At 40.1% G+C, this 26,529-nt stretch overlaps 1 pseudogene and 2 gene segments (V, D, J or C); all 3 read right to left on the minus strand.

Moving 5' to 3' along the window:
* Nucleotides 1-6,854: 6,854 nt before the first annotated feature.
* LOC132528239 (T cell receptor alpha variable 20-like) lies at nt 6,855-7,511 on the minus strand. The segment is given in 2 exon segments: nt 6,855-7,246; nt 7,414-7,511. Coding segments are annotated over 2 exon segments (444 nt in total).
* A 15,753-nt stretch (nt 7,512-23,264) lies between these two features.
* On the minus strand, nt 23,265-24,369 carry LOC132528247 (T cell receptor alpha variable 19-like; annotated as a pseudogene).
* A 1,218-nt stretch (nt 24,370-25,587) lies between these two features.
* On the minus strand, nt 25,588-26,124 carry LOC132528259 (T cell receptor alpha variable 18-like). The segment is given in 2 exon segments: nt 25,588-25,946; nt 26,079-26,124. Coding segments are annotated over 2 exon segments (405 nt in total).
* Between the last annotated feature and the right edge of the window lie 405 nt (nt 26,125-26,529).

The following is a 26,529-nucleotide window of genomic DNA, read 5'->3' on the forward strand; positions in this document are numbered from 1 at the left end:
GAAGCCACCACAATGAGAAGCCCGCGCACTGCAACGAAGAGTAGCTCCCACTCTCCGCAACTAGAGAAAGCCCGTGCGCTGCAATGAACACCCAACACAGCCAAAAATAAAATAAGTAAATTCATAAAAATTTTAAAGAAAAGAAATACTTTTAAAAAAATGACAAGAAGGAGTAAATGAGACTCAGATACAGAGGGTGATGTGCTCAAAGTTACTGAGAAGGTTAAGGTCAGATCCTAACCTAGAAGCCAAGTTGCCCGATTCTCTGGTCTCCTAAAATGTTTCTAGGGATCATGTGTTAATAGGAGGGCCTTTATAGACGGCATGTCTTGGTATAAAGGAAACAATAGACCTGGCACTCATCCTTACGCTCCACAAACCCTGTTCATAACTGGTCTTTCCCCATTCTCTGCGTGAGCCTAGCGGCCCCAACACAGAGTGGACTGACCAGGAGGAGAGAAAGGAGGGAAAAAAGGAAAGACACTGTAAGAAAGAAGGGGGAGTAGACTTGAAAACGTTTTCTTGTTATCTTCTCAAGTTTAAGAGAACTAAAAGAGATTGAGGAAAAATATTCTCTTCCCATTGGAAAAAAAATTACACTTTTCTTTGTTACTACAAAAAATTGACAGAAATGGATCAATTAAGCTGGAAATCTGCATAGCCACTTCCTGTCTTCCTCTTTGTGTGTCATCCCATTTGAAGTAGCAAGAAAACCTTTCATAATGGATTGGGATAAGGCCAGGAATCATTGAATGTTTGGAAGCTGTGCCCAGACTATTCTGCTTATAACAAAGAGAATAAAATATATCATTTGTCATAGTTTCCACATGACTTCAATATTGCATGTGAGCTAACTACTCTTTCCCCATCTGATCAGGGACGTTACTGACAGAGATACAGCAGGCCCCTCTTGCGACTAAACACATGAATGCCGTCACCAGATCCCAGGCAAGTCCACCTGCCAGCTTTTGTAAAGTTATTGTAGGGATAATGGAAGAGAACAGCTTAGATGTGCATCTCATGTTACAGATTGGACAGTTTTGGTCATTTAAGTTTTTAGAATGATCACTGTGTGTAACAAGACAATTGTTGCAGTATTTACAGAGTTTTTGCTTTTTTTCATTTTTAAAACCACATGATGTTTCCTTCATTCAGGCAGAAGGGTGATTCTCAGCTCATCACTTCAAGGAAAGGATGTACTGCTGGGAAAAAAATAAAGCTGCCTTGCTTACCATTTTATTTCAAAAGTTTTAGTCCTATAGGCAAATCAAAGGACAAGCGTCAGTTACAGATTTAGGAGATGATACACTGAAATAATACAAGTTAACCTACCTGAGGCAAAATAAGCGTTTTCTAAGTGGAGCAAGGGGGAGAGGAGAGAGTATCCGAGTAAAGCAAGGAGGCATAAGTATTGATGGGTCCTTGGAGGAACATTGAACCTTATCCCCTAGAGACATCTTGGAAAGAGAACCATAAGACCTCTGGGCCACTTTCATGTATTAAATAAATCTCAGTGCAGCCCTGGTTAAAACTTCCATCTTCATTTCTCTCTTCTGCTCTTTGAACCTGAGGCTTGACTCCTGGCTGCAGTAAGGTCAGCATGGCTTGCTCTGTCCTCTTCCTCTGCTTTTTTTCTTTGGTTTTAATTCCCTTGAGGTTAGGGAAGAAACAAAAATTAAGAAGAATTTTTTAAAAATGGCAGACACTTTCTCATTTAACTGGTGTGCACCTTTGGGTGCACTGCTTTCCTGCCCAACCACTGATAGCCTCGATGTGCGAGCATCCCTGTGAGAGAGCAGCCGGGGACCCTCAGGAGCCTCCTCAAGGCAGGATCTCCCCCTCCCTGTCAGATCCCATTCAGGAAGCACTCCCCATGGCCTCTTGTCTCCCCTTTTCCTGGTGGAGAACTGGCTGATGACTCAGGCCTGCTGCCTTCAGAGGTGGCACCTGTGGGACACAGCACTCACTCTTCCTCACCGTGCCTCATGGAGACACCCAGGCAGCCCCAATGCTGCCCCCCTTCACTGTACCATCCTTCTCTGATTTCCTCATCCTCTGCTTAAGTAGATGCAAAAATAGATCAAAATCTGCTCCAGAAACAGATATCCAAAGACAGAATGCCATGCAGTTTTCCTTTTTACTCCGATGATCTCTGTCTTTAAAAGCAAGTATTTTATGCTGGAGAGGGTGTGGAGAAAAGGGAACACTCTTGCACTGCTGGTGGGAATGTGAATTGGTTCAGCCACTATGGAGAACAGTATGGAGGTTCCTTAAAAACTACAAATACAACTACCATATGACCCAGCAATCCCACTACTGGGCATATACCCTGAGAAAACCAAAATTCAAAAAGAGTCATGTACCAAAATGTTCATTGCAGCTCTATTTACAATAGCCCGGAGATGGAAACAACCTAAGTGCCCGTCATCGGATGAATGGATAAAGAAGATGTGGCACATATATACAATGGAATATTACTCAGCCATAAAAAGAAACGAAATTGAGCTATTTGTAATGAGGTGGATAGACCTAGAGTCTGTCATACAGAGTGAAGTAAGTCAGAAAGAAAAAGACAAATACCGTATGCTAACACATATATATGGAATTTAAGAAAAAAATGTCATGAAGAACCTAGGGGTAAAGCAGGAATAAAGACGCAGACCTCTTAGAGAACGGACTTGAGGTTATGGGGAGGGGGAAGGGTGAGCTGTGACAGGGCGAGAGAGAGTCATGGGCATATACACACTAACAAACGCAGTGAGGTAGATAGCTAGTGGGAAGCAGCCGCATGGCACAGGGATATTGGCTCGGTGCTTTGTGACAGCCTGGAGGGGTGGGATGGGGAGGGTGGGAGGGAGGGAGACGCAACAGGGAAGACATATGGGAACATATGTTTATGTATGACTGATTCACTTTGTTATAAAGCAGAAACTAACACACCATTGTAAAGCAATCATACCCCAATAAAGATGTTAAAAAAAAAAAAAAAAAGCAAGTATTTTAGGATAGCTATGTTTGAAGTGCCTCATGGGGAAAGTGGAACACTCTGATGATACTCTTCTCCTGACTGCTCCATCCCTCACATCAGCTAAAGAAGTGAAGATCAGGGGTTGCAGGGTCTGTACAGTTGCTTCTTCATAAATCCTAGAGTGCCTGGCTGTGAGTTGTTCTTAATGGAAAATGATGAATGCTTAATGCCTCTTGGTCCCTAGTTCTGGGTCCCAGCTGCCAAATTTGTGACAATGAAAAATGCTCCAGAGTACATCTTATTCATCTAAATGGAAAAAAAATCTCTTTGATTCTATAAGTGATTCTAAATAAAGGTTTCTAATTCTTAAGACAAAAGAAAAAATATATACATATATAGTCCAATATTTTATATTGTGTAATTTATAAATATATATTATAATTAAATATATTCGAATAATATTAGTAAATCAATTAATATTTACCAATTAGATGAGCTTGAGGAACAAAATTCAATAATAAGCCCTGCAACAACCAAATCACTACAGATACAGGAAAAGGAAAGCCTGGCTGTGAGGATATGGCAGAAGATTAAACATGGTCATAAAACAATTATAAGTCATCAGTGTGGTCTCTCCTGGAAATTATTAGGAGAACTATGAAGGCAGAGGTTAGATAATTATTGTGCTATATTTTGCAATAAACAAAATTTTCTCAATGTTGTAAATTGCTTTCTTCAATATGAATTTTAAATGTTGTAAAGAATCCAGAAAGAGTAAAAAGATGAATTAAAATTATGAAGTATAATATATTTAAACTTTAGAACAGAGGAGGAAATATTAAGAAATAACAGACTCATGGCCTTTAACATACAGAGAGGTTTTGTTTTTTAATTAAAAATAAAGAATGAAAACAAATAAACAACGAACACTTACAAAAATCTTTGATCCAACAGCATCCATCATCATAACAGTAGCCCTTGGCATAGAATTAAGACTTTCTCCATTTCACGTTTGAGTACCTGCAGTTACAAAAGGCATTCCACTAACAGCTGGCCTAGCTCATTAACGTGACAAAAACTTGCACTTACATCAGTTTTATACCAAATCTCACCATTCATTAAACCATGGATAAATTTCTTTTTGCTGTTGTTGAAAACAAAAGTCATTACCTTGTTTATCACTAAAAAAGAGATTTTTATTTTTACTAATAAAAATAGGATATGGTTTAATCAGAATAAGGTGTTACGTGCACTAGGTGTCCCCAGGTGGGTTCTGAGGTTCTCTAACCACCTAACATCTAAGTGAATACACAACACACACATTTTCATATCATCCATCCTCCTGAAATTCAGCAGTCTTCCATTTATAGTGTTTTTCAGAGTAAAATCTCCCAGTCACTTGAACCAAACTCATCAAGTAACTCACTAAAAAAGTAAACCCCCAACCTCATGCCAGACCTATTGAATCAGAATCTGTTGATCAGAATAAGACATATTTTTTCTTCATGTGATTCTTAAATGTACAGTAAAATTTGAGAAATACTGTCCAATTGGTTAACTCTGGAGTTTTTATGTTTTAATCTCATCTTATATTGCCTGCAGCATTTACTTTTTCTCAGAAATCCCTTCATCTTTAAACATTCTTAAGCCTTAGTTTTCCTCAACTGAGGATGGGTTAATATTACTTTGCGGTTTTTAGATTATAAAATGAGTTGTAAAGTGCTTAGCAATGGACTTGGCATATGGTAAGTGTTCCATAAATGATAATAAAGATGATTGTGGTAATGATGCGAATGACAAAATAAGGGCAGGTGGAAACAAGGATCCCATGATAATTCTCTGATCTCTTTCCCTGAACACATTGGGCAGACTTTAAAGCTGTAAACCCAAAAGATTAAAATTAAACAAACCCAGATGGTGTGGATTAAAGAATACCTCACTTTCCCTAAATCAGGAAATTTCCACTTCTGCTTTCCTTCTATGTAGACCTTGCCTCTTCCCCTTCCCACACGGGAGGGTGAGGAGGGCTGATTCTGTTGTTCGCAGTCCATTTATGAGTAGGAAATTAGTCCTTAGTCTAACTTAAAGTGTAGGACTCAAGACTCCACTCACTCTGCTTATATCGCTTGCATTTTAAGTCTTTGCCTACCTGTGATAATAAGCAAATCTAAGGAGAGCTAATTTAGTATGCTGTGATTGGCTACCTCTTTCTCTCTCTATTTCAGCTCAGATACTTGAAAATCAAGTCAACCCTTGGCTAGTTTGAGGCGTGGCCTATCTCTCCTACTCATCCTTATAGGAATTCTGAGCTTGCTTTTCTGGATTCAGAAGGAAGTAGGAAACTCCACTTAGGCCTGAACCTCAACCCACCTTTCCTGCTTTAGAGGTAATCAGGTCCTGGTTCGGCTGAAAGTCCTTCTTCACTTTCCATTTGTATTAAGCTAATACATATAAGCATCCTCAGGAATCTTCCCAGTGGTGAGCAGGGCAGGATTTGGCCATTCTTACGTCCCTGGAAATATCATCATGGGACATAAAATCCCCACTTCAAATGGAAATTACCAAACATTTTAGTTGAATAATAATGAATATATGACATATCAAAACATGTGGGATACAGCAAAAGCAGTACAGAAGGTCCCTGACTTACGGTTTTCTGACTTTATGATGGTATGAAAGTGATATGCATTAAGTAGAAATCACACTTCAAATTTTGAATTTTGATCTTTTCCTGGGCTAGTATGATGCTCTCTTTTGATGCTGGACAGCTCTCAGCCAGTCACTGGATCACAAGGGTAAATGACCATCACACTAGTACCAAACGTAAAATAGATAGCTAGTGGGAAGCTGCTGCATAGCACAGGGAGATCAGCTCGGTGCTTTGTGACCACCTAGAGGGGTGGGATAGGGAGGGTGGGAGGGAGACACAAGAGGTAGGAGATATGGGGATATATGTATATGTAGAGCTGATTCACTTTGTTATAAAGCAGAACCTAACACGCCATTGTAAAGCAATTATACTCCAATAAAGATGTTAAAAAAAAAGAAACAAAACCGGTCTGAACCCAGACAACCACTCTGCTTTTTGTTTTCAGTACAGTATTCAATAAATTACATGAGAGAGTCAGCACCATATTATAAAATAGGCTTTGTGTTAGATAATCTTGCCCAACTGTAGGCTAATATAAGTGTTCTGAGCACGTTCAAGGTAAGCTAGGCTAAGCTATGATGTCCGGAGTTTAGGTGTATTAAATGCACTTTTGACTTAAGATATTTTCAACTTATAATGGGTTTATTGGGACGTAACCCCACTGGAAGTCAAGGAATATTTGTAATTAGAGGCAAATTTATGGATTTAAATTCTATTTGTTAGGAAAGAAGAAATGTTGAGAATCAATAGTCAAACTTGCAACTCAAAGAACTAGAAAAAGTAGCAAGATAAATAAAAGAAAGTAAAGGTAGCAAATAATAAACTATGTGTGGAAATAACAAAATTGACCAACTTTCACAAGAAAAAAAACAAATATATAAAGAACCCCTTACCCGTTAAAGTAACTGAATCCATAATTGAAGGATTATTAAGTTTCTCCCATAAGTGAAACTATGCTTAGATGGCTCACTAGTGAACTTTCTGAAAATTAAAAAAAAATTATTAAAAACCCTGCACAAATTCTTCTATAGATAGAAAAGGAGCCATAAATTGCAACTTATCTAATGAACTATTATCATCTTGATACCAAAATCTGACCTAAACATTTTAATGAAAGACAAAGTTGAATACCAGTATCACTCAGGATCCTGGACAGAATGAACCGTAATCTCTGCTGTCTGGCTATGTCACAAGATTTCATTCTCCATAGGACTACTTGAAAAGAGGTTCTGGGTGCTAAGTAACTACTTCTTCGAGGAGAGGAAAACACCAAAGATGCCCTGATTCCAGAGCCCCAGCTGCAGGGTTTGTGTACAGGCTGCAGGTGCCTGGGGAGCACTGTGTCTTCACAGCACAGAGGTAAGTGGCTGAGTCTTCACGTTTAGGGGCTGCGATGTGCAGAGAGCTTCCCTTCTTTAACAAGGTGGCTTTTAGTCTTTCGTTCTGCTTTTCGTTCTCAACTGAGTAAAGAAGGAAGAGAAGATCGGGTCCCTTCCCAGGATCCTGTCTATACCACAGTACCCCGTTAAACTTGCTGACCGTGTAGCTGCAGTTGAGGATGAGACTGTCTCCCTCCTGGATTTTCAGGGTCTGAGGACTCTGCTCCACCTTGTCTTCTCCCCTCAACCCTGTTCAGGAAAACAAAATCAGAAATGAAACAAAGCTTTCAGTTCAGCAGTTTTGAAAAATTCCAACAAAAAGCCTGGGATGAGCTGAGACTAAACCCCTCTCTCTCTTCTCTCCAGCTTTGGATAAATGTGCCCTTATGGTTCTCATCTCTTAACCTCCAACTTACAGCCAAGCTGAAGCCACAAGACTATGAATGCACATTCCAGCATGTTCTCCATCCTGATATCACACTCTTGATACAATTTTAATGATTCCAAATCTTCTCCCCTGAGGAGCTGCTCCTGTGTCTTAGTTCTCCTTCTCTAATGCACGAGATAGTCTTTCTGTTGGTGGCTCAGCCAATCAAGAGCAAATCCTCTAGTAGCTGTCATGCTTTTGACCCTTAAGGCACTGGAGGAATGAGAGGAATGGAACCACTGCCACCTGGTGGTCACAAACACAAACATCTTACAGGACCCACTCCATGCCCCCTACAAAGACAAAAATTGATGGGAGGACATTTTTTATATTGGTGGGCATAGTGCATATGAGGTTTAAAGTAGTAATCAGAAAAGCCTTCTCTGCCTGCAATTTGAATCGTTTCATTTTTCCTTGTTTGGCCTTTAAAGCTAAACTGCTACCAGAGGTTATAAAAGTTGAACCCAAGCATAGTAATGGAATGTGTTTCTCTTTATAGTACAGAAGAATCTCAGCAGGTGAGACCTTAAAAGGACTAGAGTGCTGAAAAAAGCGGGGGAATAGAATAGCTGTGGATATGTCTGGAGACCTCTTTGACAGAGAATTGGGAACATAAGTTAAGAAACCATTGCTTCAAATAATTTTATGCCTGGCTACAGGGACCAAGTGTAACTACAACTCAGGGTCACGAACTTGATAGATCTTAGGAGAACAGGAGGGAAGAACATGGCAGAGGGAAAGCAGAGCTCTCCATTCTAGACCCTGGAGAGATCAGAACATCACAGGGCAGAGTGGGGAACAGGAAGATACGTATAGTAAAACTAGTATTGTTTAATTTGTTTGGTTCTATGACACTCCGTTGGGTTTTTTTTTGTTCTGTTTTGTTTTTACATCTTTATTAGAGTATAATTCCTTTACAATGGTGTGTTAGTTTCTGCTTTATAACAAAGTGAATCAGTTATACATATGTTCCCATATCTCTTCCCTCTTGCGTCTCCCTCCCTCCCACCCTCCCTATCCCACCCCTCCAGGCGGTCACAAAGCACCGAGCTGATATCCCTGTGCTATGCCGCTGCTTCCCACTAGCTATCTACCTTATATTTGTTAGTGTATATATGTCCATGCCTCTCTCTCGCTTTGTCACAGCTCACCCTTCCCTCTCCCCATATCCTCAAGTCCATTCTGTAGTAGATCTGTGCCTTTATTCCTGTCTTACCCCTAGCTTCTTCATGACATTTTTTTCCTTAAATTCCATATATATGTGTTAGCATACGGTACTTGTCTTTCTCTTTCTGACTTATTTCACTCTGTATGACAGACTGTAGTTCTATCCACCTCATTACAAACAGCTCAATTTCGTTTCTTTTTATGGCCGAGTAATGTTCCATTGTATATATGTTCCATACTTTCTTTATCCATTCATCCGGTGATGGACACTTAGGTTGTTTCCATCTCCGGGCTACTGTAAATAGAGCTGCAATGAACATTTTGTACTTGACTCTTTTTGAGTTATGGATTTCTCAGGGTATATGCTCAGTATTGGGATTGCTGGGTTATATGGTAGTTGTATTTGTAGTTTTTTAAGGAACGTCCATACTGTTCTCCACAGTGCCTTTATCAATACACATTCCCACCACCAGTGCAAGAGGGTTCCCTTTTCTCCACACCCTCTCCAGCATTTATTGTTTCTAGATTTTTTGATGATGGCCATTCTGACCGGTGTGAGATAATATCTCATTGTAGTTTTGATTTGCATTTCTCTAATGATTAATGATGTTGAGCATTCTTTCATGTGTTTGTTGGCAGTCTGTATATCTTCTTTAGAGAAATGTCTATTTAGGTCTTCTGCCCATTTTGGGATTGGGTTGTTTGTCTTTTTGTTATTGAGCTGCATGAGCTGCTTATAAATTTTGGAGATTAATCCTTTGTCAGTTGCTTCATTTGCAAATATATTGTCCCATTCTGAGGGTTGTCTTTTGGTCTTGTTTATGGTTTCCTTTGCTGTACAAAAGCTTTGAAGTTTTATTAGGTCCCATTTGTTTATTTTTGTTTTTATTTCCACTTCTCTAGGAGGTGGGTCAAAAAGGAACTTGCTGTGATTTATGTCATAGAGTATTCTGCCTGTGTTTTCCTCTAAGAGTTTGATAGTTTCTGGCCTTACAGTTAGGTCTTTAATCCATTTTGGGCTTATTTTTGTGTATGCTGTTAGGCAGTGATCTAATCTCAAACTTTTACATGTAGCTGTCCAGTTTTCCCAGCACCACTTAGTGAAGAGGCTGTCCTTTCTCCACTGTACATTCCTGCCTCCTTTATCAAAGATAAGGTGACCATATGTGCGTGGGTTTATCTCTGGGCTTTCTATCCTGTTCCATTGATTTATCTTTCTGTTTTTGTGCCAGTACCCTACTGTCTTGATTACTATAGCTTTGTAGTATAGTCTGAAGTCAGGGAGCCTGATTCCTCCAGCTCCGTTTTTCGTTCTCAAAATTGCTTTGGCTATTCGGGGTCTTTTGTGTTTCCATACAAATTGTGAAATTTTTTGTTCTAGTTCTGTGAAAAATCCCAGTGGTAGTTTGATAGGGATTGCATTGAATCTGTAGAGTGCTTTGGGTAGTATTGTCATTTTCACAATGTTGATTCTTCCAATCCAAGAACATGGTATATCTCTCCATCTATTTGTATCATCTTTAATTTCTTCCATCATTGTCTTATAATTTTCTGCATACAGGTCTTTTGTCTCCTTAGGTAGGTTTATTCCTAGATATTTTATTCTTTTTGTTGCAGTGGTAAATGGGAGTGTTTTCTTGATTTCACTTTCAGATTTTTCATCATTAGTGTATAGGAATACCAGAGATTTCTGTGCATTAATTTTGTAACCTGTAACTTGACCAAATTCATTGATTAGCTGTAGTAGTTTTCTGGTAGCATCTTTAGGATTCTCTATGTATAGTATCATGTCATCTGCAAACAGTGACAGCTTTACTTCTTCTTTTCCGACTTGGATTCCTTTTATTTCCTTTTCTGATTGCTGTGGCTAAAACTTCCAAAACTATGTTGAATAAGAGTGGTGAGAGTGGACAACCTTGTCTTGTTCCTGATTTTAGTGGAAATGCTTTCAGTTTTTCTCCATTGAGGATGATGTTGGCTGTGGGTTTGTCATATATGGCCTTTATTATGTTGAGGAATGTTCCCTCTATGCCTACTTTCTGCAGGGATTTTATCATAAATGGGTGTTGAAAGCTTTCTCTGCATCTATTGAGATGATAATATGGTTTTTCTCCTTCAGTTTGTTAATATGGTGTATCACCTTGATTGATTTGCGTATATTGGAGAATCCTTGCATTCCTGGGATAAATCCCACTTGATCATGGTGTATGATCCTTTTAATGTGCTGTTGGATTCTGTTTGCTAGTATTTTGTTGAGGATTTTTGCATCTATGTTCATCAGTGATATTGGCCTGTAGTTTTCTTTCTTTGTGACATCCTTGTCTGGTTTTGGTATCAGAGTGATGGTGGCCTCGTAGAATGAGTTTTGGAGTGTTCCTTCCTCTGCTATATTTTGCAAGCGTTTGAGAAGGATAGCTGTTAGCTCTTCTCTAAATGTTTGGTAGAATTCGCCTGTGAAGCCACCTGGTCCTGGGCTTTTGTTTGTTGGAAGATTTTTAATCACAGTTTCAATTTCAGTGCTCGTGATTGGTCTGTTCATATTTTCTATTTCTTCCTGATTCAGTCTTGGCAGGTTGTGCATTTCTAAGAATTTGTCCATTTCTTCCAGGTTGTCCATTTTATTGGCATAGAGTTGCTTGTAGTAATCTCTCATGATCTTTTGTATTTCTTCAGTGTCAGTTGTTACTTCTCCTTTTTCTTTTCTAATTCTACTGATTTGAGTCTTCTCCCTTTTTTTCTTGATGAGTCTGGCTAATGGTTTATCAATTTTGTTTATCTTCTCAAAAAACCAGCTTTTAGTTTTTTTGATCTTTGCTATCGTTTCATTTCTTTTTCATTTATTTCTGATCTGATTTTTATGATTTATTTCCTTCTGCTAACTTGGGGGGTTGTTTGTTCTTTCTCTAATTGCTTTAGGTGCAAGGTTAGGTTGTTTATTCGAGATGTTTCCTATTTCTTAAGTTAGGATTGTATTGCTATAAACTTCCCTGTTAGTACTGCTTTTGCTGCATCCCATAGTTTTGGGGTCATCATGTCTCCATTGTCATTTGTTTCTAGGTATTTTTTTTTATTTCCTCTTTGATTTCTTCAGTGATCACTTCGTTATTAAGTAGTGTATTGTTCATCCTCCATGTGTTTGTATTTTTTACAGATCTTTTCCTGTAATTGATATCTAGTCTCATAGCGTTGTGGTCAGAAAAGATACTTGATACAATTTGAATTTTCTTAAATTTACCAAGGCTTGATTTGTGACCCAAGGTATGATCTATCCTGGAGAAGGTTCCATGAGCACTTGAGAAAAATGTGTATTCTGTTGTTTTTGAATGGAATGTCCTATAAATATCAATTAAGTCCATCTTGTTTAATGTATCATTTAAAGCTTGTGTTTCGTTGTTTATTTTCATTTTGGATGATCTGTCCATTAGTGAAAGTGGGGTGTTAAAGCCCCCTACTATGAATGTGTTACTGTCGATTTCCTCTTTTATGGTTGTTACTATTTGCCTTATGTATTGAGGTGCTCCTATGTTAGGTGCATAAATATTTACAATTGTTATATCTTCTTCTTGGATCGATCCCTTGATCATTATGTAGTGTCCTTCTTTGTCTCTTCTAATAGTCTTTATTTTAAAGTCTATTTTGTCTGATATGAGAATTGCTACTCTAGCTTGCTTTTGGTTTCCATTTGCATGAAATATCTTTTTCCATCCCCTTACTTTCAGTCTGTATGTGTCTCTAAGTCTGAAGTGGGTCTACTGTAGACAGCAAATATATGGGTCTTTATTTTGTATCCATTCAGCCAATCTGTGTCTTTTGGTGGGAGCATTTAGTCCATTTACATTTAAGGTAATTATCGATATGTATGTTCGTATTCCCATTTTCTTAATTGTTTTGGGTTTGTTATTGTAGGTCTTTTCCTTTTTTTTGTTTCTTGCCTAGAGAAGTTCCTTTACAAGTTGTTGTAAAGCTGGTTTGATGGTGCTGAACTCTCTCAGCTTTTCCTTGTCTGTAACGGTTTTAAGTTCTCCATCACATCTGAATGAGATCCTTGCTGGGTAATCTTGGTTGCAGGTTTTTCTCCTTCATCACTTTAAATATGTCCTGCCAGTCCCTTCTGGCTTGCAGAGTTTCTGCTGAAAGATCAGCTCTTAACCTTATGGGGATTCCCTTGTGTGTTAGTTGTTGTTTTTCCCTTGCTGCTTTTAATATGTTTTCTTTGTATTTAATTTTTGACAGTTTGATTAGTATGTGTCTTGGTGTGTTTCTCCTTGGATTTACCCTGTATGGGACTCTCTCTGCTTCCTGGACTTGATTAACTATTTCCTTTTCCATATTAGGGAAGTTTTCATCTATAATCTCTTCAAATATTTTCTCAGTCCCTTTCTTTTTCTCTTCTTCTTCTGGAATCCCTATAATTCAAATGTTGGTGCACTTAATGTTGTCCCAGAGGTCTCTGAGACTTTCCCAGTTCTTTTCATTCTTTTTTCTTTATTCTGCTCTGCAGTAGTTATTTCCACTATTTTATCTTTCAGGTCACTTATCTGTTCTTCTGCCTCAGTTATTCTGCTATTGATCCCATCTAGAGTATTTTTAATTTCATTTATTGTGCTGTTCATCGTTGTTTGTTTCCTCTTCAGTGCTTCTAGGTCCTTGTTAAATGTTTCTTGCATTTTGTCTATCTATTTCCAAGATTTTGGATCATCTTTACTATCATTATTCTGAATTCTTTTTTAGGTAGACTGCTTATTTCCTCTTCATTTGTTAGGTCTGGTGGGGTTTTATCTTGCTCCTTCATCTGCTGTGTGTTTTTCTGTCTTCTCATTTTGCTTATCTTACTGTGTTTGGGGTCTCCTTTTTGCAGGCTGCAGGTTCGTAGTTCCCGTTGTTTTTGGTGTCTGTTCCCAGTGGCTAAGATTGGTTCAGTGGGTTGTGTAGGCTTCCTGGTGGAGGGGACTAGTGCCTGTGTTCTGGTGGATGAGGCTGGATATTGTCTTTCTGGTGGGCAGGTCCATGTCTGGTGGTGTGTTTTGGGGTGTCTGTGGACTTATGATTTTAGGCAGCCTCTCTGCTAATGGGTGGGATTGTGTTCGTGTCTTGCTAGTTGTTTGGCACAGGATGTCCAGCACTGTAGCTTGCTGGTCGTTGAGTGAAGCTGGGTGCTAGTGTTGAGATGGAGATCTCTGGGAGATTTTTGCCGTTTGATATTATGTGGAGCTGGGAGGTCTCTTGTGGACCAGTGTCCTGAAGTTGGCTCTCCCACCTCAGAGGCACAGCACTGACTCCTAGCTGTAGCACCAAGAGCGTTTCATCCATACGGCTCAGAATAAAACGGAGAAAAAATAGAAAGAAATAATTAGTAGAAGTAGAAAGAAAGAAACAAAGAAAGAAAGAAACGAGGGAGGGAGGAAGGAGAGAAGGAAGGAAAACAGAAAGAAGGAAGATAAAGTATAATAAAATAAAATAAGATAAAATATAATAAAGTTATTAAAATTAAAATAATTATTAAGAGAAAAAAAAGAAGAAGAAAAAACGGACGGATAGAACCCTAGGGCAAATGGTGGAAGCAAAGCTATACAGACAAAATCTCACACAGAAGCATACACACTCTCAAAAAGAGGAAAAGGGGAAAAAATAATAAATCTTGCTCTGAAAGTCCACCTTCTTAATTTGGGATGATTCGTTGTCTATTCATGTATTCCACAGATGCAGGGTATGTCAAGTTGATTGTGGAGCTTTAATCCGCTGCTTCTGAGGCTTCTGGGAGAGATTTCCCTTTCTCTTCTCTGTTCTCACAGCTCCCGGGGGCTCAGCTTTGGATTTGGCCCTGCCTCTGCGTGTAGGTCACCGGAGGGCAGCTGTTCTTCGCTCAGACAGGACGGGGTTAAAGGAGCCGCTGATTCGGGGGCTCTGGCTCACTCAGGCGGGGCGGAGGGAGGGGCACGGAGGGCGGCGCGAGCGTGCGGCGGCAGAGGCCGGCGTGATGTTGCACGAGCCTGAGGCACACCGTGCGTTGTTCCGGGAGAGTTGTCCCTGCATCCCGGGACCCTGGCAAAGGCGGGCTGCACAGGCTCCCCAGAAGTGGGGTGTGGAGAGTGACCTGTGCTCGCACACAGGCTTCTCGGTGGCGGCAGCAGCCGCCTTAGCATCTCCTGCCCGTCTCTGGGGTCCGCGCTTTTAGCCACGGCTCGCGCCCGTCTCTGGAGCTCCTTTAAGCAGCGCTCTTAATCCCCTCTCCTCGCGCACCAGGAAACAAAGAGGGAAGAAAATGTCTCTTGCCTCTTCGGCAGGTCCAGACATTTCCCCGGACTCCCTCCCGGCTAGCCGTGGCGAACTAACCCCCTGCAGGCTGTGTTCTCACCACCAACCCCAGTCCTCTCCCGGCGCTCCGACCGAAGCCCGAGCCTCAGCTCCCAGCCCCGCCTGCCCCGGCTGGTCAGCAGACAAGCCTCTCGGCCAGGTGAGTGCCGGTCGGCCCTGACTCTCTGTGCGGGAATCTCTCCGCTTTGCCCTCGGCTCCCCTGTTGCTGTGCTCTCCTCTGTGGCTCCGAAGCTTTCCCCCTCCGCCACCCGCAGTCTCCGCCCGCGAAGGGGCTTCCCAGTGTGTGGAAACGTTTCCTCCTTCACCGCTCCCTCCCACTGGTGCAGGTCCCGTCCCTATCCTTTTGTCTCTGTTTATTCTTGTTTCTTTTGCCCTACCCATGTATGTGGGGGGTTTCTTGCCTTTTGGGAGGTCTGAGGTCTTCTGCCAGCGTTCAGTAGGTGTTCTGTAGGAGTTGTTCCCCGTGTAGATGTATTTCTGGTGTATCTGTGGGGAGGAAGGTGATCTCCGCGTTTTACTCGTCCGCCATCTTCCCGGAAGCCCCACTCCACTGGGTTTTGTCATTGAACATGTGTTGATGTTGCAGAGTTGACCACCATTTATATAAGGTCTCCTCAGACTTGTCTGAAGAGCACACTCTACCCCCATTAGCTACAACCCAGAAAAAGAACATCAACCCTCAGACGCACTGCTTTGATGTCACTTCATCCCTCACCCACTCAGGGACTAGAAAAGAATAAGCTGCACAGAATTATTGCACTAACAGTGTAGGTAAGGGGTTTGTTGTTCTTTGACGTTTTCTTTGAAAATCTGATAATTTCTCAGTGATCTGAAAGTCATTAATCTAACTTGTATCCATTTTCTCATCCTTTGATTTATTCTAGTCACACTTAGCAAACTGTGACTCTTACAAATCATATTTAAAAGGCTGTGTTTCTCTGTTTCTGAATGTGTGTCTCAGAAAGAACGTGAAAAAGATAACTGCAGGATTAATGCTGGAGCTCTTTGTAGGATAGACTCTAAAAGAACCCAGAAGCTGAATGTGTGATGTGCAGTGAAACCAAGGAGATGATTTACAGTTGTGATTTTTATGAAATTTGTTTGTAATTTTAAAAAACATTTTTAATTTGAAATAATTATAGATTCATGGAATTTTCCAAAAATACACAGGGAGGCTCTGTGTACTCTTCACCCTATGTACTCCAGGGGTCTCTAAACCAGGAAATTAACATTAGTAAAACACACAGGGCTTATTAGATTTCCACAGTTTACATGCAGCCATTTGTGTGTGTGTGTGTAGTTCTATGCAATTTTACACATGTACAGATTCATGCATTCATGTATATCACATGTATACGTTCACTGCCACAATCAAGATGCACAGCTGTTTCATAACCACAAGGCTTCCTCATGCCACCCCTTTGTAGCCACACCCACCCCTTCCCTAGTCCTTAACCCCTGACAATCACTAACCTGTTCTTCATTCCTACGATTTTGTTATTTTAATAATGTTATATAAATGGAATTATATAGAAGTAAGCATTGAGATTTTTTTCACTCAGAATGAGTAGTAAAAACATGAGATTTGTCCATGTAATAGTGTGTAACCAACCTGTTTGTTTCTTTTTATTTCTGAGTAGTATTCCATGGTAGGGATGTGCCACAGTTTGTTTAACCAGTCACCTACTAAGGGACATCAGGTTTCCATATTTTGGCTGCTATGAATAAAGCTGTTATGAATATTCAGGTACAGATTTTTATGTAAATGAAATCTTCTATTTATCTAGGATAAGTATCCAAGTCTGCATTGCATGTTTAGTTTTATAAGAAATTGCCAGGCCATTTTCCAGAGTGCCTGTATCATTCTATATTCCCATCAGCAGTTTATGAGTGATCCAGTTTTCCCCACATGTTTGCCAGAATTAGGTGTTGTCACTATTTTTTATTTTAGCCTCACTGATAGTTGTATAGTGATACTTCATTGTGGTTTTAATTTGCGTTTCTCTGATGGCTAATGATGTTGAGCATCTTTTCATGGGCTGATTTGCAATTTGTATATCCTCTTTGGTGAAATATCAATCTGAGTCTTTCACCCGTTTTTCTAATTGGTTGTTCATTTTCTATACCATTTAGCTTTTAGAGTTCTTTATATATTCTAGATACAAGTACTGTGTCAGATACATGGTTTGTAAATATTTACCCCCAGTCTGTAGCTTATCCCTTCATATTCTTAACAGGGTCTTTTGTAGAGGAAGAGTTTTTAAATTTGATTCAGTTAGGGGTGTGTGTGTGTGTGTGTGTGTGTGTATCATGCTTTTGGTGTCAAATCTAAGATTTACTTAGCTCCAGTCCTGACGATTTTCTCTTATTTTTTTTCAAGTTTCATAGTTTATATTTTACATTTAAGTCTATGATCCATTTTGAGTTGATTTTTATAATGTATATTTTTAAGAAGATCTTTTTTAGAAAAGAGGAATCTGTCATCATCTTTGTCTTAAGCTTTACCTATTTGCTGTTATCAAGTAACTAGTTCAAAGCAACATAACCAAAATGTAGCTTGAGCACTTCTCATAGAAGACTGAAAAAAACTTTTATGCTTTGAGCCTGTGAGCTTCCCTTTTTATACTTACTGTGATTTCTCTAAATTAAAAGTAAAGTTAAAACTATAGTACAAACCCAAACCCTTCTCAACATATCAGCCTCTGAAATCATCTATCACGTATTACAGGGCAATGTTTTCTAGTATAGATTTGGAAAATGGTTACATCTATCTTATGATCAAGGATAACTGTAATCTTTCCTAAAATTCACATTCTTTTAAACTTTAAAATTCTCTGAGAAACAAAATGCCTATTAATATTTAAGTCATCAAAGTGAACTAAAGTGAGTCTTTTCCTTGCTATAACTTCTTTCCTATAATTGAGCATGTGTTTCTTGAAAAAGAGAATATTCTCTACAAATTGTCACAAGAAAGAGAATTGCCTCTTTCTCTTATTACTTTTTGCTAAAATTACATGCTTCCATCTACCTTTTATCACAGTCACCATTCCAAGGTCAAATAGCTCATTTCCCCAAGGATGTAGTGACTCTTCTTTCTGCTGTGCCGGAGGCAGAGTCCTGATTTTTGCTCTCGTAGGAGAACTTTTAAAATACCAATATTACAATCGAGGATAATACTTCCTAAAAGTTTTCTTAAGGGTTGAGAATCCAGGAACTTAAAAGGATTCTTGATTGAAATAATTCAGCCCTTGGAACCAGAATCAGGAAATTAGAAAAACAGACAAGACATTTTTCTTGTCTCAGGCTAGGACTCCCAATGGTAGGAATATCTACCCCCAAACTAGGTCACTAGACTGGAAATTAAAAATATACAAAGAAGCAGAACAAGTGATGGCAATGGTAAAGATAAATAGAAACAGTTCGACACCATCCAATTGTACTCATGGGCAACATCTAGTGTATGGAGAACACCTATTATAAAAACGTCATTTCCTTTGAGCCCTAGGAATTAGGATGGAAAGGAAAAGTATTGAGATTCAAAGAGAACTAAGTAAACTGTGATTTTCTTTCAGCCTGGACCACTCCCCCACTCTCTGCCTACTACCACCCTTAGCTTTATAGGACTCATATCTCTAGCCACAGGAAATAAATATTTGAGGCTGAAATTCTAAGATAAAAGCTCTAGAGAAGAAAGCAGAAAAGAGATAATACAGGAATACGTCATCACCAGGTGAAACCGGAAGACTCACCGATAAGAGGGACTTCCAAGTCCACAAGAAAATGAATTCGATATACATCTTCCTATAGACTCACTCAGGTGATGAAGATGGCTCTGTCTACGCCAACAAGAGGGAGACCATCTAATTGCAAACCTGAAAATAGTACCATATGATGAAAATCTGTACAAACAGAAAGGGGATTTATGGTACATGGAAATAGAAGTATCCTTATGGTGATGAGAATTGGACGAATACAGGAACTAATTGATACACAATTATCTAACAGCATCCAAAAGGTAGAAGCTCTGTATCTGTTGATATTATCAATTAATTCATTCTTCAGTTAGCCAATATTTAATGTGCAACCACTATGTGCCATGTACTGTGTAATGTACAATACATACATGTTTCCTGACTGTATGGAACTCACAGTTACAGGCATAGCAGGAATTTTAGAAGTCTATACATAAGTATAGATATAGATGTAGATTATAAAAACATATTAATTGCAACACTTCCTTTTGTCTTGGACTTGGAAGAGAGCCTTCAGTACATGAGAACCGATGGAGAGAGTCCACAATACATGCTTGGGTACACTTCCAAAACATATATGAAGTGCATTTGTTCAACTTTCCTTAGCCTATCATGCAGAGTAATGATATATGAGAAAACTGATAATTCACTGAAGAGTTAGAGCAAACAGAAGTGAAGCTGTGATGGTGTGTCTTCCTCAGTCTTCCTCAAGCCAAGTTAGAGGAGATTCAGAAGATTGGCTCAGGGAGTTTGAAATGAATCCCCTGGAGTTTGGAGGATTCAGAGGGTCACACTAGGCGGCAATGACAATTTCTCTCACTTTACTGTACTTATGGCCAGAATGCTGATTACTCTGTTATTTTTATCTCTGTGTATATGTGACAGAAAGGTGGCTCGTACTTGTTAAATTGTGTGAGAAGCTAGAGAAAGATGATGAGGTATGACACGGAGTCATGTAGACATGAGTAAAATGTCAGAGAGAGAGAGAGAATAACACAAAGAGAGGACACAGTCTAGAGCTAAACCTTGCAGACGCACAGTAGTTAATGACTGGAAGGGAGATGAAGGTGTGTGCGGGAGTGAGAGAGGAAACAGCCCAAGAAGTAGGTACAAACCTCAGAGAGTGTTTTGTCAGAGAAGAAGCTGTTTCTCTAAGAAAGAGAAACTTTCTCTAAGGAAGAGAGGATATGAAGCAAGAGTAAATGGTCACAACTCATGTGTCTGAAATTTCTGAGAGGTCAGCAATGATGAGGTTTGGAAATTTCGGTTGATTTACAACACCGAGGTTATTAGCACTCTTTGAGGGCTTAGCTAGTGGAGGAATTAAAGCCAGATATATGTATACCCTTTAATCCAGAAATTCGAATATATATGCCCAATAGCAGTGTGTAAATAACATGTATAAGAATATTCATGGGCTCCCCTGGTGGCGCAGTGGTTGAGAGTCCGCCTGCCAATGCAGGGGACACGGGTTCTGCCCTGGTCTGGGAAGATCCCACACGTGCGGAGTGGCTGGGCCCGTGAGCCATGGCCGCTGAGCCTGCGCGTCCGGAGCCTGTGCTCTGCAAGGGGAGAGGCCACAACAGTGAGAGGCCCGCATACCGCAAAAAAAAAAAAATGAATATTCATAATAACACAATTGATAACAGCCAAAGGCAGGAAAAATCCAAAGAACCACTTAAGCAGGTAGCTAAATAAATTCTGGTATGTTCATACAGCAATAAGAATAAACAAACTAAACTGTATACAACATGGATGACTTTTAGAAATATGATATTAAGAAAAGAATCCAGATAGAAAAAAATCCAAACTATATTATTTTAGTTGTATAATGTTCAAAAATGGGCGAAACCAATCTATCTATGGGACTGTGTTTTCCTTGGAAGGATTATAGTGACTAGAAGGGGATAAAACAGGACTTCTGAAGAGCAAAACTACAAGCAAAAAAGAGCAGCAAACCCAGCTTCAGTCTCTGGGAGCTCATGAATTGTTCAAATGAAGCTTCACAAAGTCCCTTTTTTAACACCAGGACAGACTTGGGGTTCAGCATGACAAGCATCAACTATAGCAACACAGGTTGCAACAGGGAAGTCATTGAGGTTTGGGGTCTTTCACGTTTTTCTAATCACGCACCAGAGATCCAACATTAGTTGACTGCCATTTTCCAATCAGATATATCCTATGTCCATAAATTCTAGTTTATTTTCAATCAATAATCTAGAAATACCCTGGATGTCCTGCTAAGGTCATTCTGGATAAGAACTTAGTATGGAACAACTCCTAAAAACTCCTCTTTACTTTTCGAGTATAAATGAGAATACTGTGTCCACAAAGAGGTCAGCTCAGGAAACCCCAAAGGCCTCAGGTGACCTCAGAGGAAGCAGAAAACAAGTTACAGGCACACTGTTAATGCATTCCTTCCCAGATGGCATTTACTTATTTATTGGCAAAATAATCTGATGGAGATATTAGAAAAATTAGAGTTATGTGACAATCAAGAAAATTTTAAAAGGCGATTATGATTAGACAGCTCATTGATGAAGGAGACGGGATATGATTTGGGGGATGTTAGGGATCAAGTAGAGACTAGTGACTGATTTTACAACGGCTCCAGTTTGAGCTGGTATGCATGTTATCCAAAACATTTTAGAAGATTTCTCAGACTTTCAAAGTACAAATACATTGAAATAATTGTTCAACAAGACAGGTCATTGATTATTTTCGGTCTGGTGCTTTTTAAAATTTTTGCTAACTTTTGGGAATCCTCCTTTGAGTACCTCTCGCCAATACCGCTTCCTGCACCAGATTCTAAGATACATTTTTCCTGCTTCAAATCTTTGATTTATTCCCTTGTAAACTACTTACATCTATTTTCTTCATTAAAAGTTGTCTCTAAAGACCTTACTTACTTCCAATACGTTTTACGAAATTTAACTGTTTAGTTAATTACTTCATGACTTGGCTACATAAGTCTATCGTGTTCTCTCTCTCTCTCTCGCTCTCTCTCTCTCTCTCTCTCTCTCTCCCCCCCCTCTCCTTCTCCCCGACACACACACACACACACACACACACACACACACACACACACACTTACGCTTTCTTTTCTGGAAAGTTGTTCTGTATTGGGATCATTGTTTTTTGTACAGTAGGGATAGAAAATCCTTACACAAGGAAGAATATCTTTCTTTTTGGAATTCCATATGAAAACATATCCACCAGGTTAATTGCCACCTAATATCACCACACAATAGCACAGAGACATTACTCTTTCAGATGTTATATTACAGCTACTTTAATATATGTGGTACAGAATTGTCTGAAATTGAGGCCATCTGGAGTCATTAGGAGCTAAACTGTAAAGCAAAGCCTTGATGTAAGAGAATTTTCTGTAACAGGAAAAATATGAGTGTTTAGTAGTTGTAGAGTGAAAATGTGCTATACTCCAGGGTCACAGAAATGATCAGGGAGCCCATACCACAAAGACTAAAGGTAAATTTCTCTTCACCTCCTGGGAATTATCAAGGAAATCATCAAATACCTGTGTGTTCATTTCAAAATAATCTAAAAAGCTAGTAAGACAGAATTTGCCAAAAAAGTATTATAAAATCATACATTGGGGGCTTCCCTGGTGGCGCAGTGGTTGAGAATCTGCCTGCTAATACAGGGGACACGGGTTCGAGCCCTGGTCTCGGAGGATCCCACGTGCCGCGGAGCAACTAGGCCCGTGAGCCACAACTACTGAGCCTGCGTGTCTGGAGCCTGTGCTCCGCAACAGGAGAGGCCGTGGTAGTGAGGAGGCCCGCGTACCGCGATGAAGAGTGGCCCCTGCTTGCCACAACTAGAGAAAGCCCTCACACAGAAACGAAGACCCAACACAGCAAAAATAAATTAATTAATAAACTCCTACCCCCAACATCTTTTTAAAGAAAAAAATCATACATTGGAATATCATCATTAGAATGTGTGATTTTGATCTGTAAATAATGCTGTGCAAATAATTATTTCATAATATACTGTTGGGTAAAAACGCAGAATGGAAAACATCCTACAAGATGTGCTTCTGTAGCAGAGTTTTTCCTGACTAGTAGAATTTTTGAGTTGTTCTGTTTTGTTTTGAGTATTACTTCCTTGGATATTCTATTTTATCTGCATTAAACTTGCATATAGAGAATGTGATCAGGTAATGGGGCTGTTTCTGAGCAAACTGAAGAGCTTCATTCCTCCTTGGTGTCAAGACTTGTGGTGACATTTATTCTGTGTACATCATTCCAGGTCATTCATGGCACAGCATGAGACAATGGGACAGGGAGAGTCCAAGAAGTGCCATTTAACAGATACTTCAGATCTAACATAATGACAAGACTTAGTCAGCAATGCATGAATATTTGTGCAGTGAACCTAAAAGTCTAACAATTCAGGTGCAGATTTGGCCAAATATTACTGAATTTTTTTAAACCAAATCACTTGCTTTAATATAATCACCATAAAAAAGTTAAAATTTTTTTGGCAAATGATCTACTTCAAGATGAAGAATTGAAGATAAAGATGCTTTTGATGAATGACACTTTTAGATATGTTCTCTGAGCCAGAGAGAGAGCATTTTCCTTAGAGTGAGGTTTCCACTTCTAACTCCCCTGCCTCGCTGACACGGCCGCTGCCTTCTCCTGTCCTTACCGAGAATCTCACTAAGGTTTTCATAGCTGGGGGACACCTCACGTTGAGATCTGAGGTTTCTGTGGTGTTCCCACAGGGACCTGCATCACTGTGGTCTCTCAGAGCACAGAAATACACCGCTGAGTCCCCAGGCTGCAAGGCTGTGATGGTGAGGCTGATGGAACTGGCCGTTTTCTGGACGTTCAAAAACTACCGACCCTCTGTTGTATTCACTCATTGTAAGACTCCTGATAAATAAGGAAAATCATTTCCCCACTTGGTGTTTGTTTGTACCAGAATAAATAATAACTGTAACTACTAGCTTCATATACACAATCCAAGGTTACATCTTCTTTCTCCAGCATAGAGATTTCTGGCTGGTCTTTGTTTTTTCAATTTTTTTTTTTTAGGAAGATGTTGGGGGTAGGAGTTTAGTAATTAATTTATTTATTTTTGCTGTGTTGGGTCTTCGTTTCTGTGCGAGGGCTTTCTCTAGTTGTGGCAAGCGGGGGCCACTGTTCATCGCGGTGCACGGGCCTCTCACTATCGCTGCCTCTCTTGTTGCGGAGCACAGGCTCCAGACGCGCAGGCTTAGTAGTTGTGCCTCACGGGCCTAGTTGCTCCGCGGCATGTGGGATCCTCACAGGCCAGGGCTCGAACCCCTATCCCCTGTATTAGCAGGCAGATTCTCAACCACTGCAACACCAGGGAAGACCCTGGCTGTTCTTGAGTTACTTTCTGGGCTGTGATGGATCCTGGGGAGAAGAAAAAATTTTGTATATATAATATATATGGAGAGAGACAGACAGAGAGACAGAAAGAATTAGGCTGGTTCTCTTGGTGGAACCCCGAGGGCTGCAAGGGACAAGCATAGGACTAAGACTTCTAATTCCTCTACCCATTACTCAACTCTCCTACACACCACCAGACAATAATAACCTGCCCTACCCCCAAACATGGGAGCTGAGTAGAGCTGAGTCTTTTTGTGGCCATCCTTACCAGCCTTACCAAGGCGGACGGAGGCTATGACAGCTCTCAGCAGGCCAGGGAACCCCATGTTGGAAGCTCTTATCTGAGTGAAATGTGCTGTGTTCTGTCTCAAATTCGGGTCTAAATGCCTGCCCTGTGCCTGACAGGGCACGTGCACAAGTACTGAAGTGTGAGATGCTTCTGCACCAGAACAGGAAATGTAACTTGCTGCTATCAGTTTGCCTGTGGCACATCATGGCTTGTTGACCTGGTTGGTGAATCTAACCTGCCTATTTAGACTTTATTGTAATTAAGTTGACAACAATTATATCAGTGCTGCAGTCATTTGCCATATGCAGCCAATGCATCTAGGATAGACATAAGTTTTATGAGCAATACAATTTGTTATGATTATGGTGACTTCTGAGAACAAATAGTCATCCATGTTTTTGTATGGCCTTTTTTTTTTTTTTTTTTTGGCCTGCAGCCAAACTCTACAGTGAAATAAGTTCACAGATTCTTCTTCCGGACAGGAAAATCAAACTATTTACCCTCAGTCATCATAACTTTTCTTCCTTCACTCCAAGGCATTGGTTCCTGGGGAAATTTACATTGGATAAAGTTCCTTGTCTACTTAATGCTATCACAGCAAGTTTCCTGGTGGACAAAATTTGTCCAGCTGTATGTGTCTAATGGCAATCAATAATCAGTCTGTGCTAGAAAAACCTTGCTTTCAAGTATCCCATCCTATAGTCAAAATGAATGCAAAATCACCAGACCATGCATTCCTAGTTCCTCATATCAAAAATGTAGCCATTCAAAAATCACAAATGCCTTTTCATCCCACTGCTGCAGCAGCTCTGGCTCATTTCACTGAGAGCAGCGCCTCAACAGCGTTACGTCTCAGCCGCGTGAAAATTTGTGTATGATTTGCTTGGCATCCCTGTGCTGATTTATGATTGTGATTCAGCTGATGCAGCTTTTAGTCATCTATTCCTTTTCTCTTCCCTAAATGAATATATTAATATCGTGACATCTAAAATCCATCTTACGTTAAGAGAAAATAGATGTTTTTGAAAGTCAGTTTAGATAAGGGAGGAGTCTTTCTGGCTAAACAGGGACGCTTCTGGGGATCAGAGCTTGGGTCTTCTTTAAGACTGACATCCACCCTATTCTCCCTGAAGAACAAGTCCCAACCTCCTGGGTTTCTAGGAATTAGATCTGAGCTTGATTCATTTTCCTGAAAAGCTCTAAATAAACTAAACACTGCCCAAGGAGAGAATATACCTCTTCCTCTCAAGGCTGCTCACTTCAGCCCTCCTGCTCCCTTGGGTTTGTGTTCAACTCCCCCTGCAGCCCCTCTCACCGTGTCACTCAGAGCACAGTAGTACACAGCCGAGTCTGATGCTTGCATTGAGGGTTTCTGCAGGTGGAAGGAGCTGTCACTTGTAACAAGAGTGGCCTGAAAACCTTGATGCTCTGCCTTCCGGTTTGCCTTCGAGCCCTTCAGGAGGAGTTGCAGAGCTTTGTTGAGATACTGGACGTACCAGAAAAGATAGGGATCTGAATCAGAGGTCTGGTAAGTGCAGTGCAGGGTCCTAGGCGCCCCCTCTGAGACAGTCACTGGGCCTTCTGTCTGGTTCACTGAGTCTCCATTGGTCCCTCCTACAAGAGAATCACTTTTTTATGTTATAAATGGACAGAAGGAGAGTTTTCAGCCAGAGAAGAAAACTAAAAGTTACCTATAATTATAGGAAAATGAAAAATCATGAACATTTAAGATAAAATGTTACTTACTGAATATTAAGAAGATCACAAGAACAGAGTGAGTGGCAGAAAACATGTTGGCAACGGGCCTTGCTCCTTAAAGTACACCAAATCTAATGGGGCTAGTTTGCAGCTGAATATTATAGAAACTCCTCACTTAGAAACTGAGAGCCCCTTTCTGCACAGCAACAGTAATCTGTCTTGTGGCTACAAAGTAAACAAGTCAAACCAGCACCTGAATAAAAAGAGGAACCACATTTGTAGGAAACCCCGCCCTCTGGTGTTCATCCTGAAAATTGCACCACAGCTATATCTGACCTCTTTCTCCTGATAAAATATTAATAGCTTGAGGCATAGGTAAAGGAAAATGGGACAGGACTCAGAAGAGAGCTCTAAACACGAGCATGCTTAGGGAAATATTCAGTTGTTGCTTCCATCATTTTCTGCATGGTACAAGTATCTCTAGCTACCCAAATAATCC

Source organism: Lagenorhynchus albirostris, chromosome 1 (genome assembly GCF_949774975.1).
Source record: "Lagenorhynchus albirostris chromosome 1, mLagAlb1.1, whole genome shotgun sequence".
Classification (NCBI taxonomy): Eukaryota; Metazoa; Chordata; class Mammalia; order Artiodactyla; family Delphinidae; genus Lagenorhynchus; species Lagenorhynchus albirostris.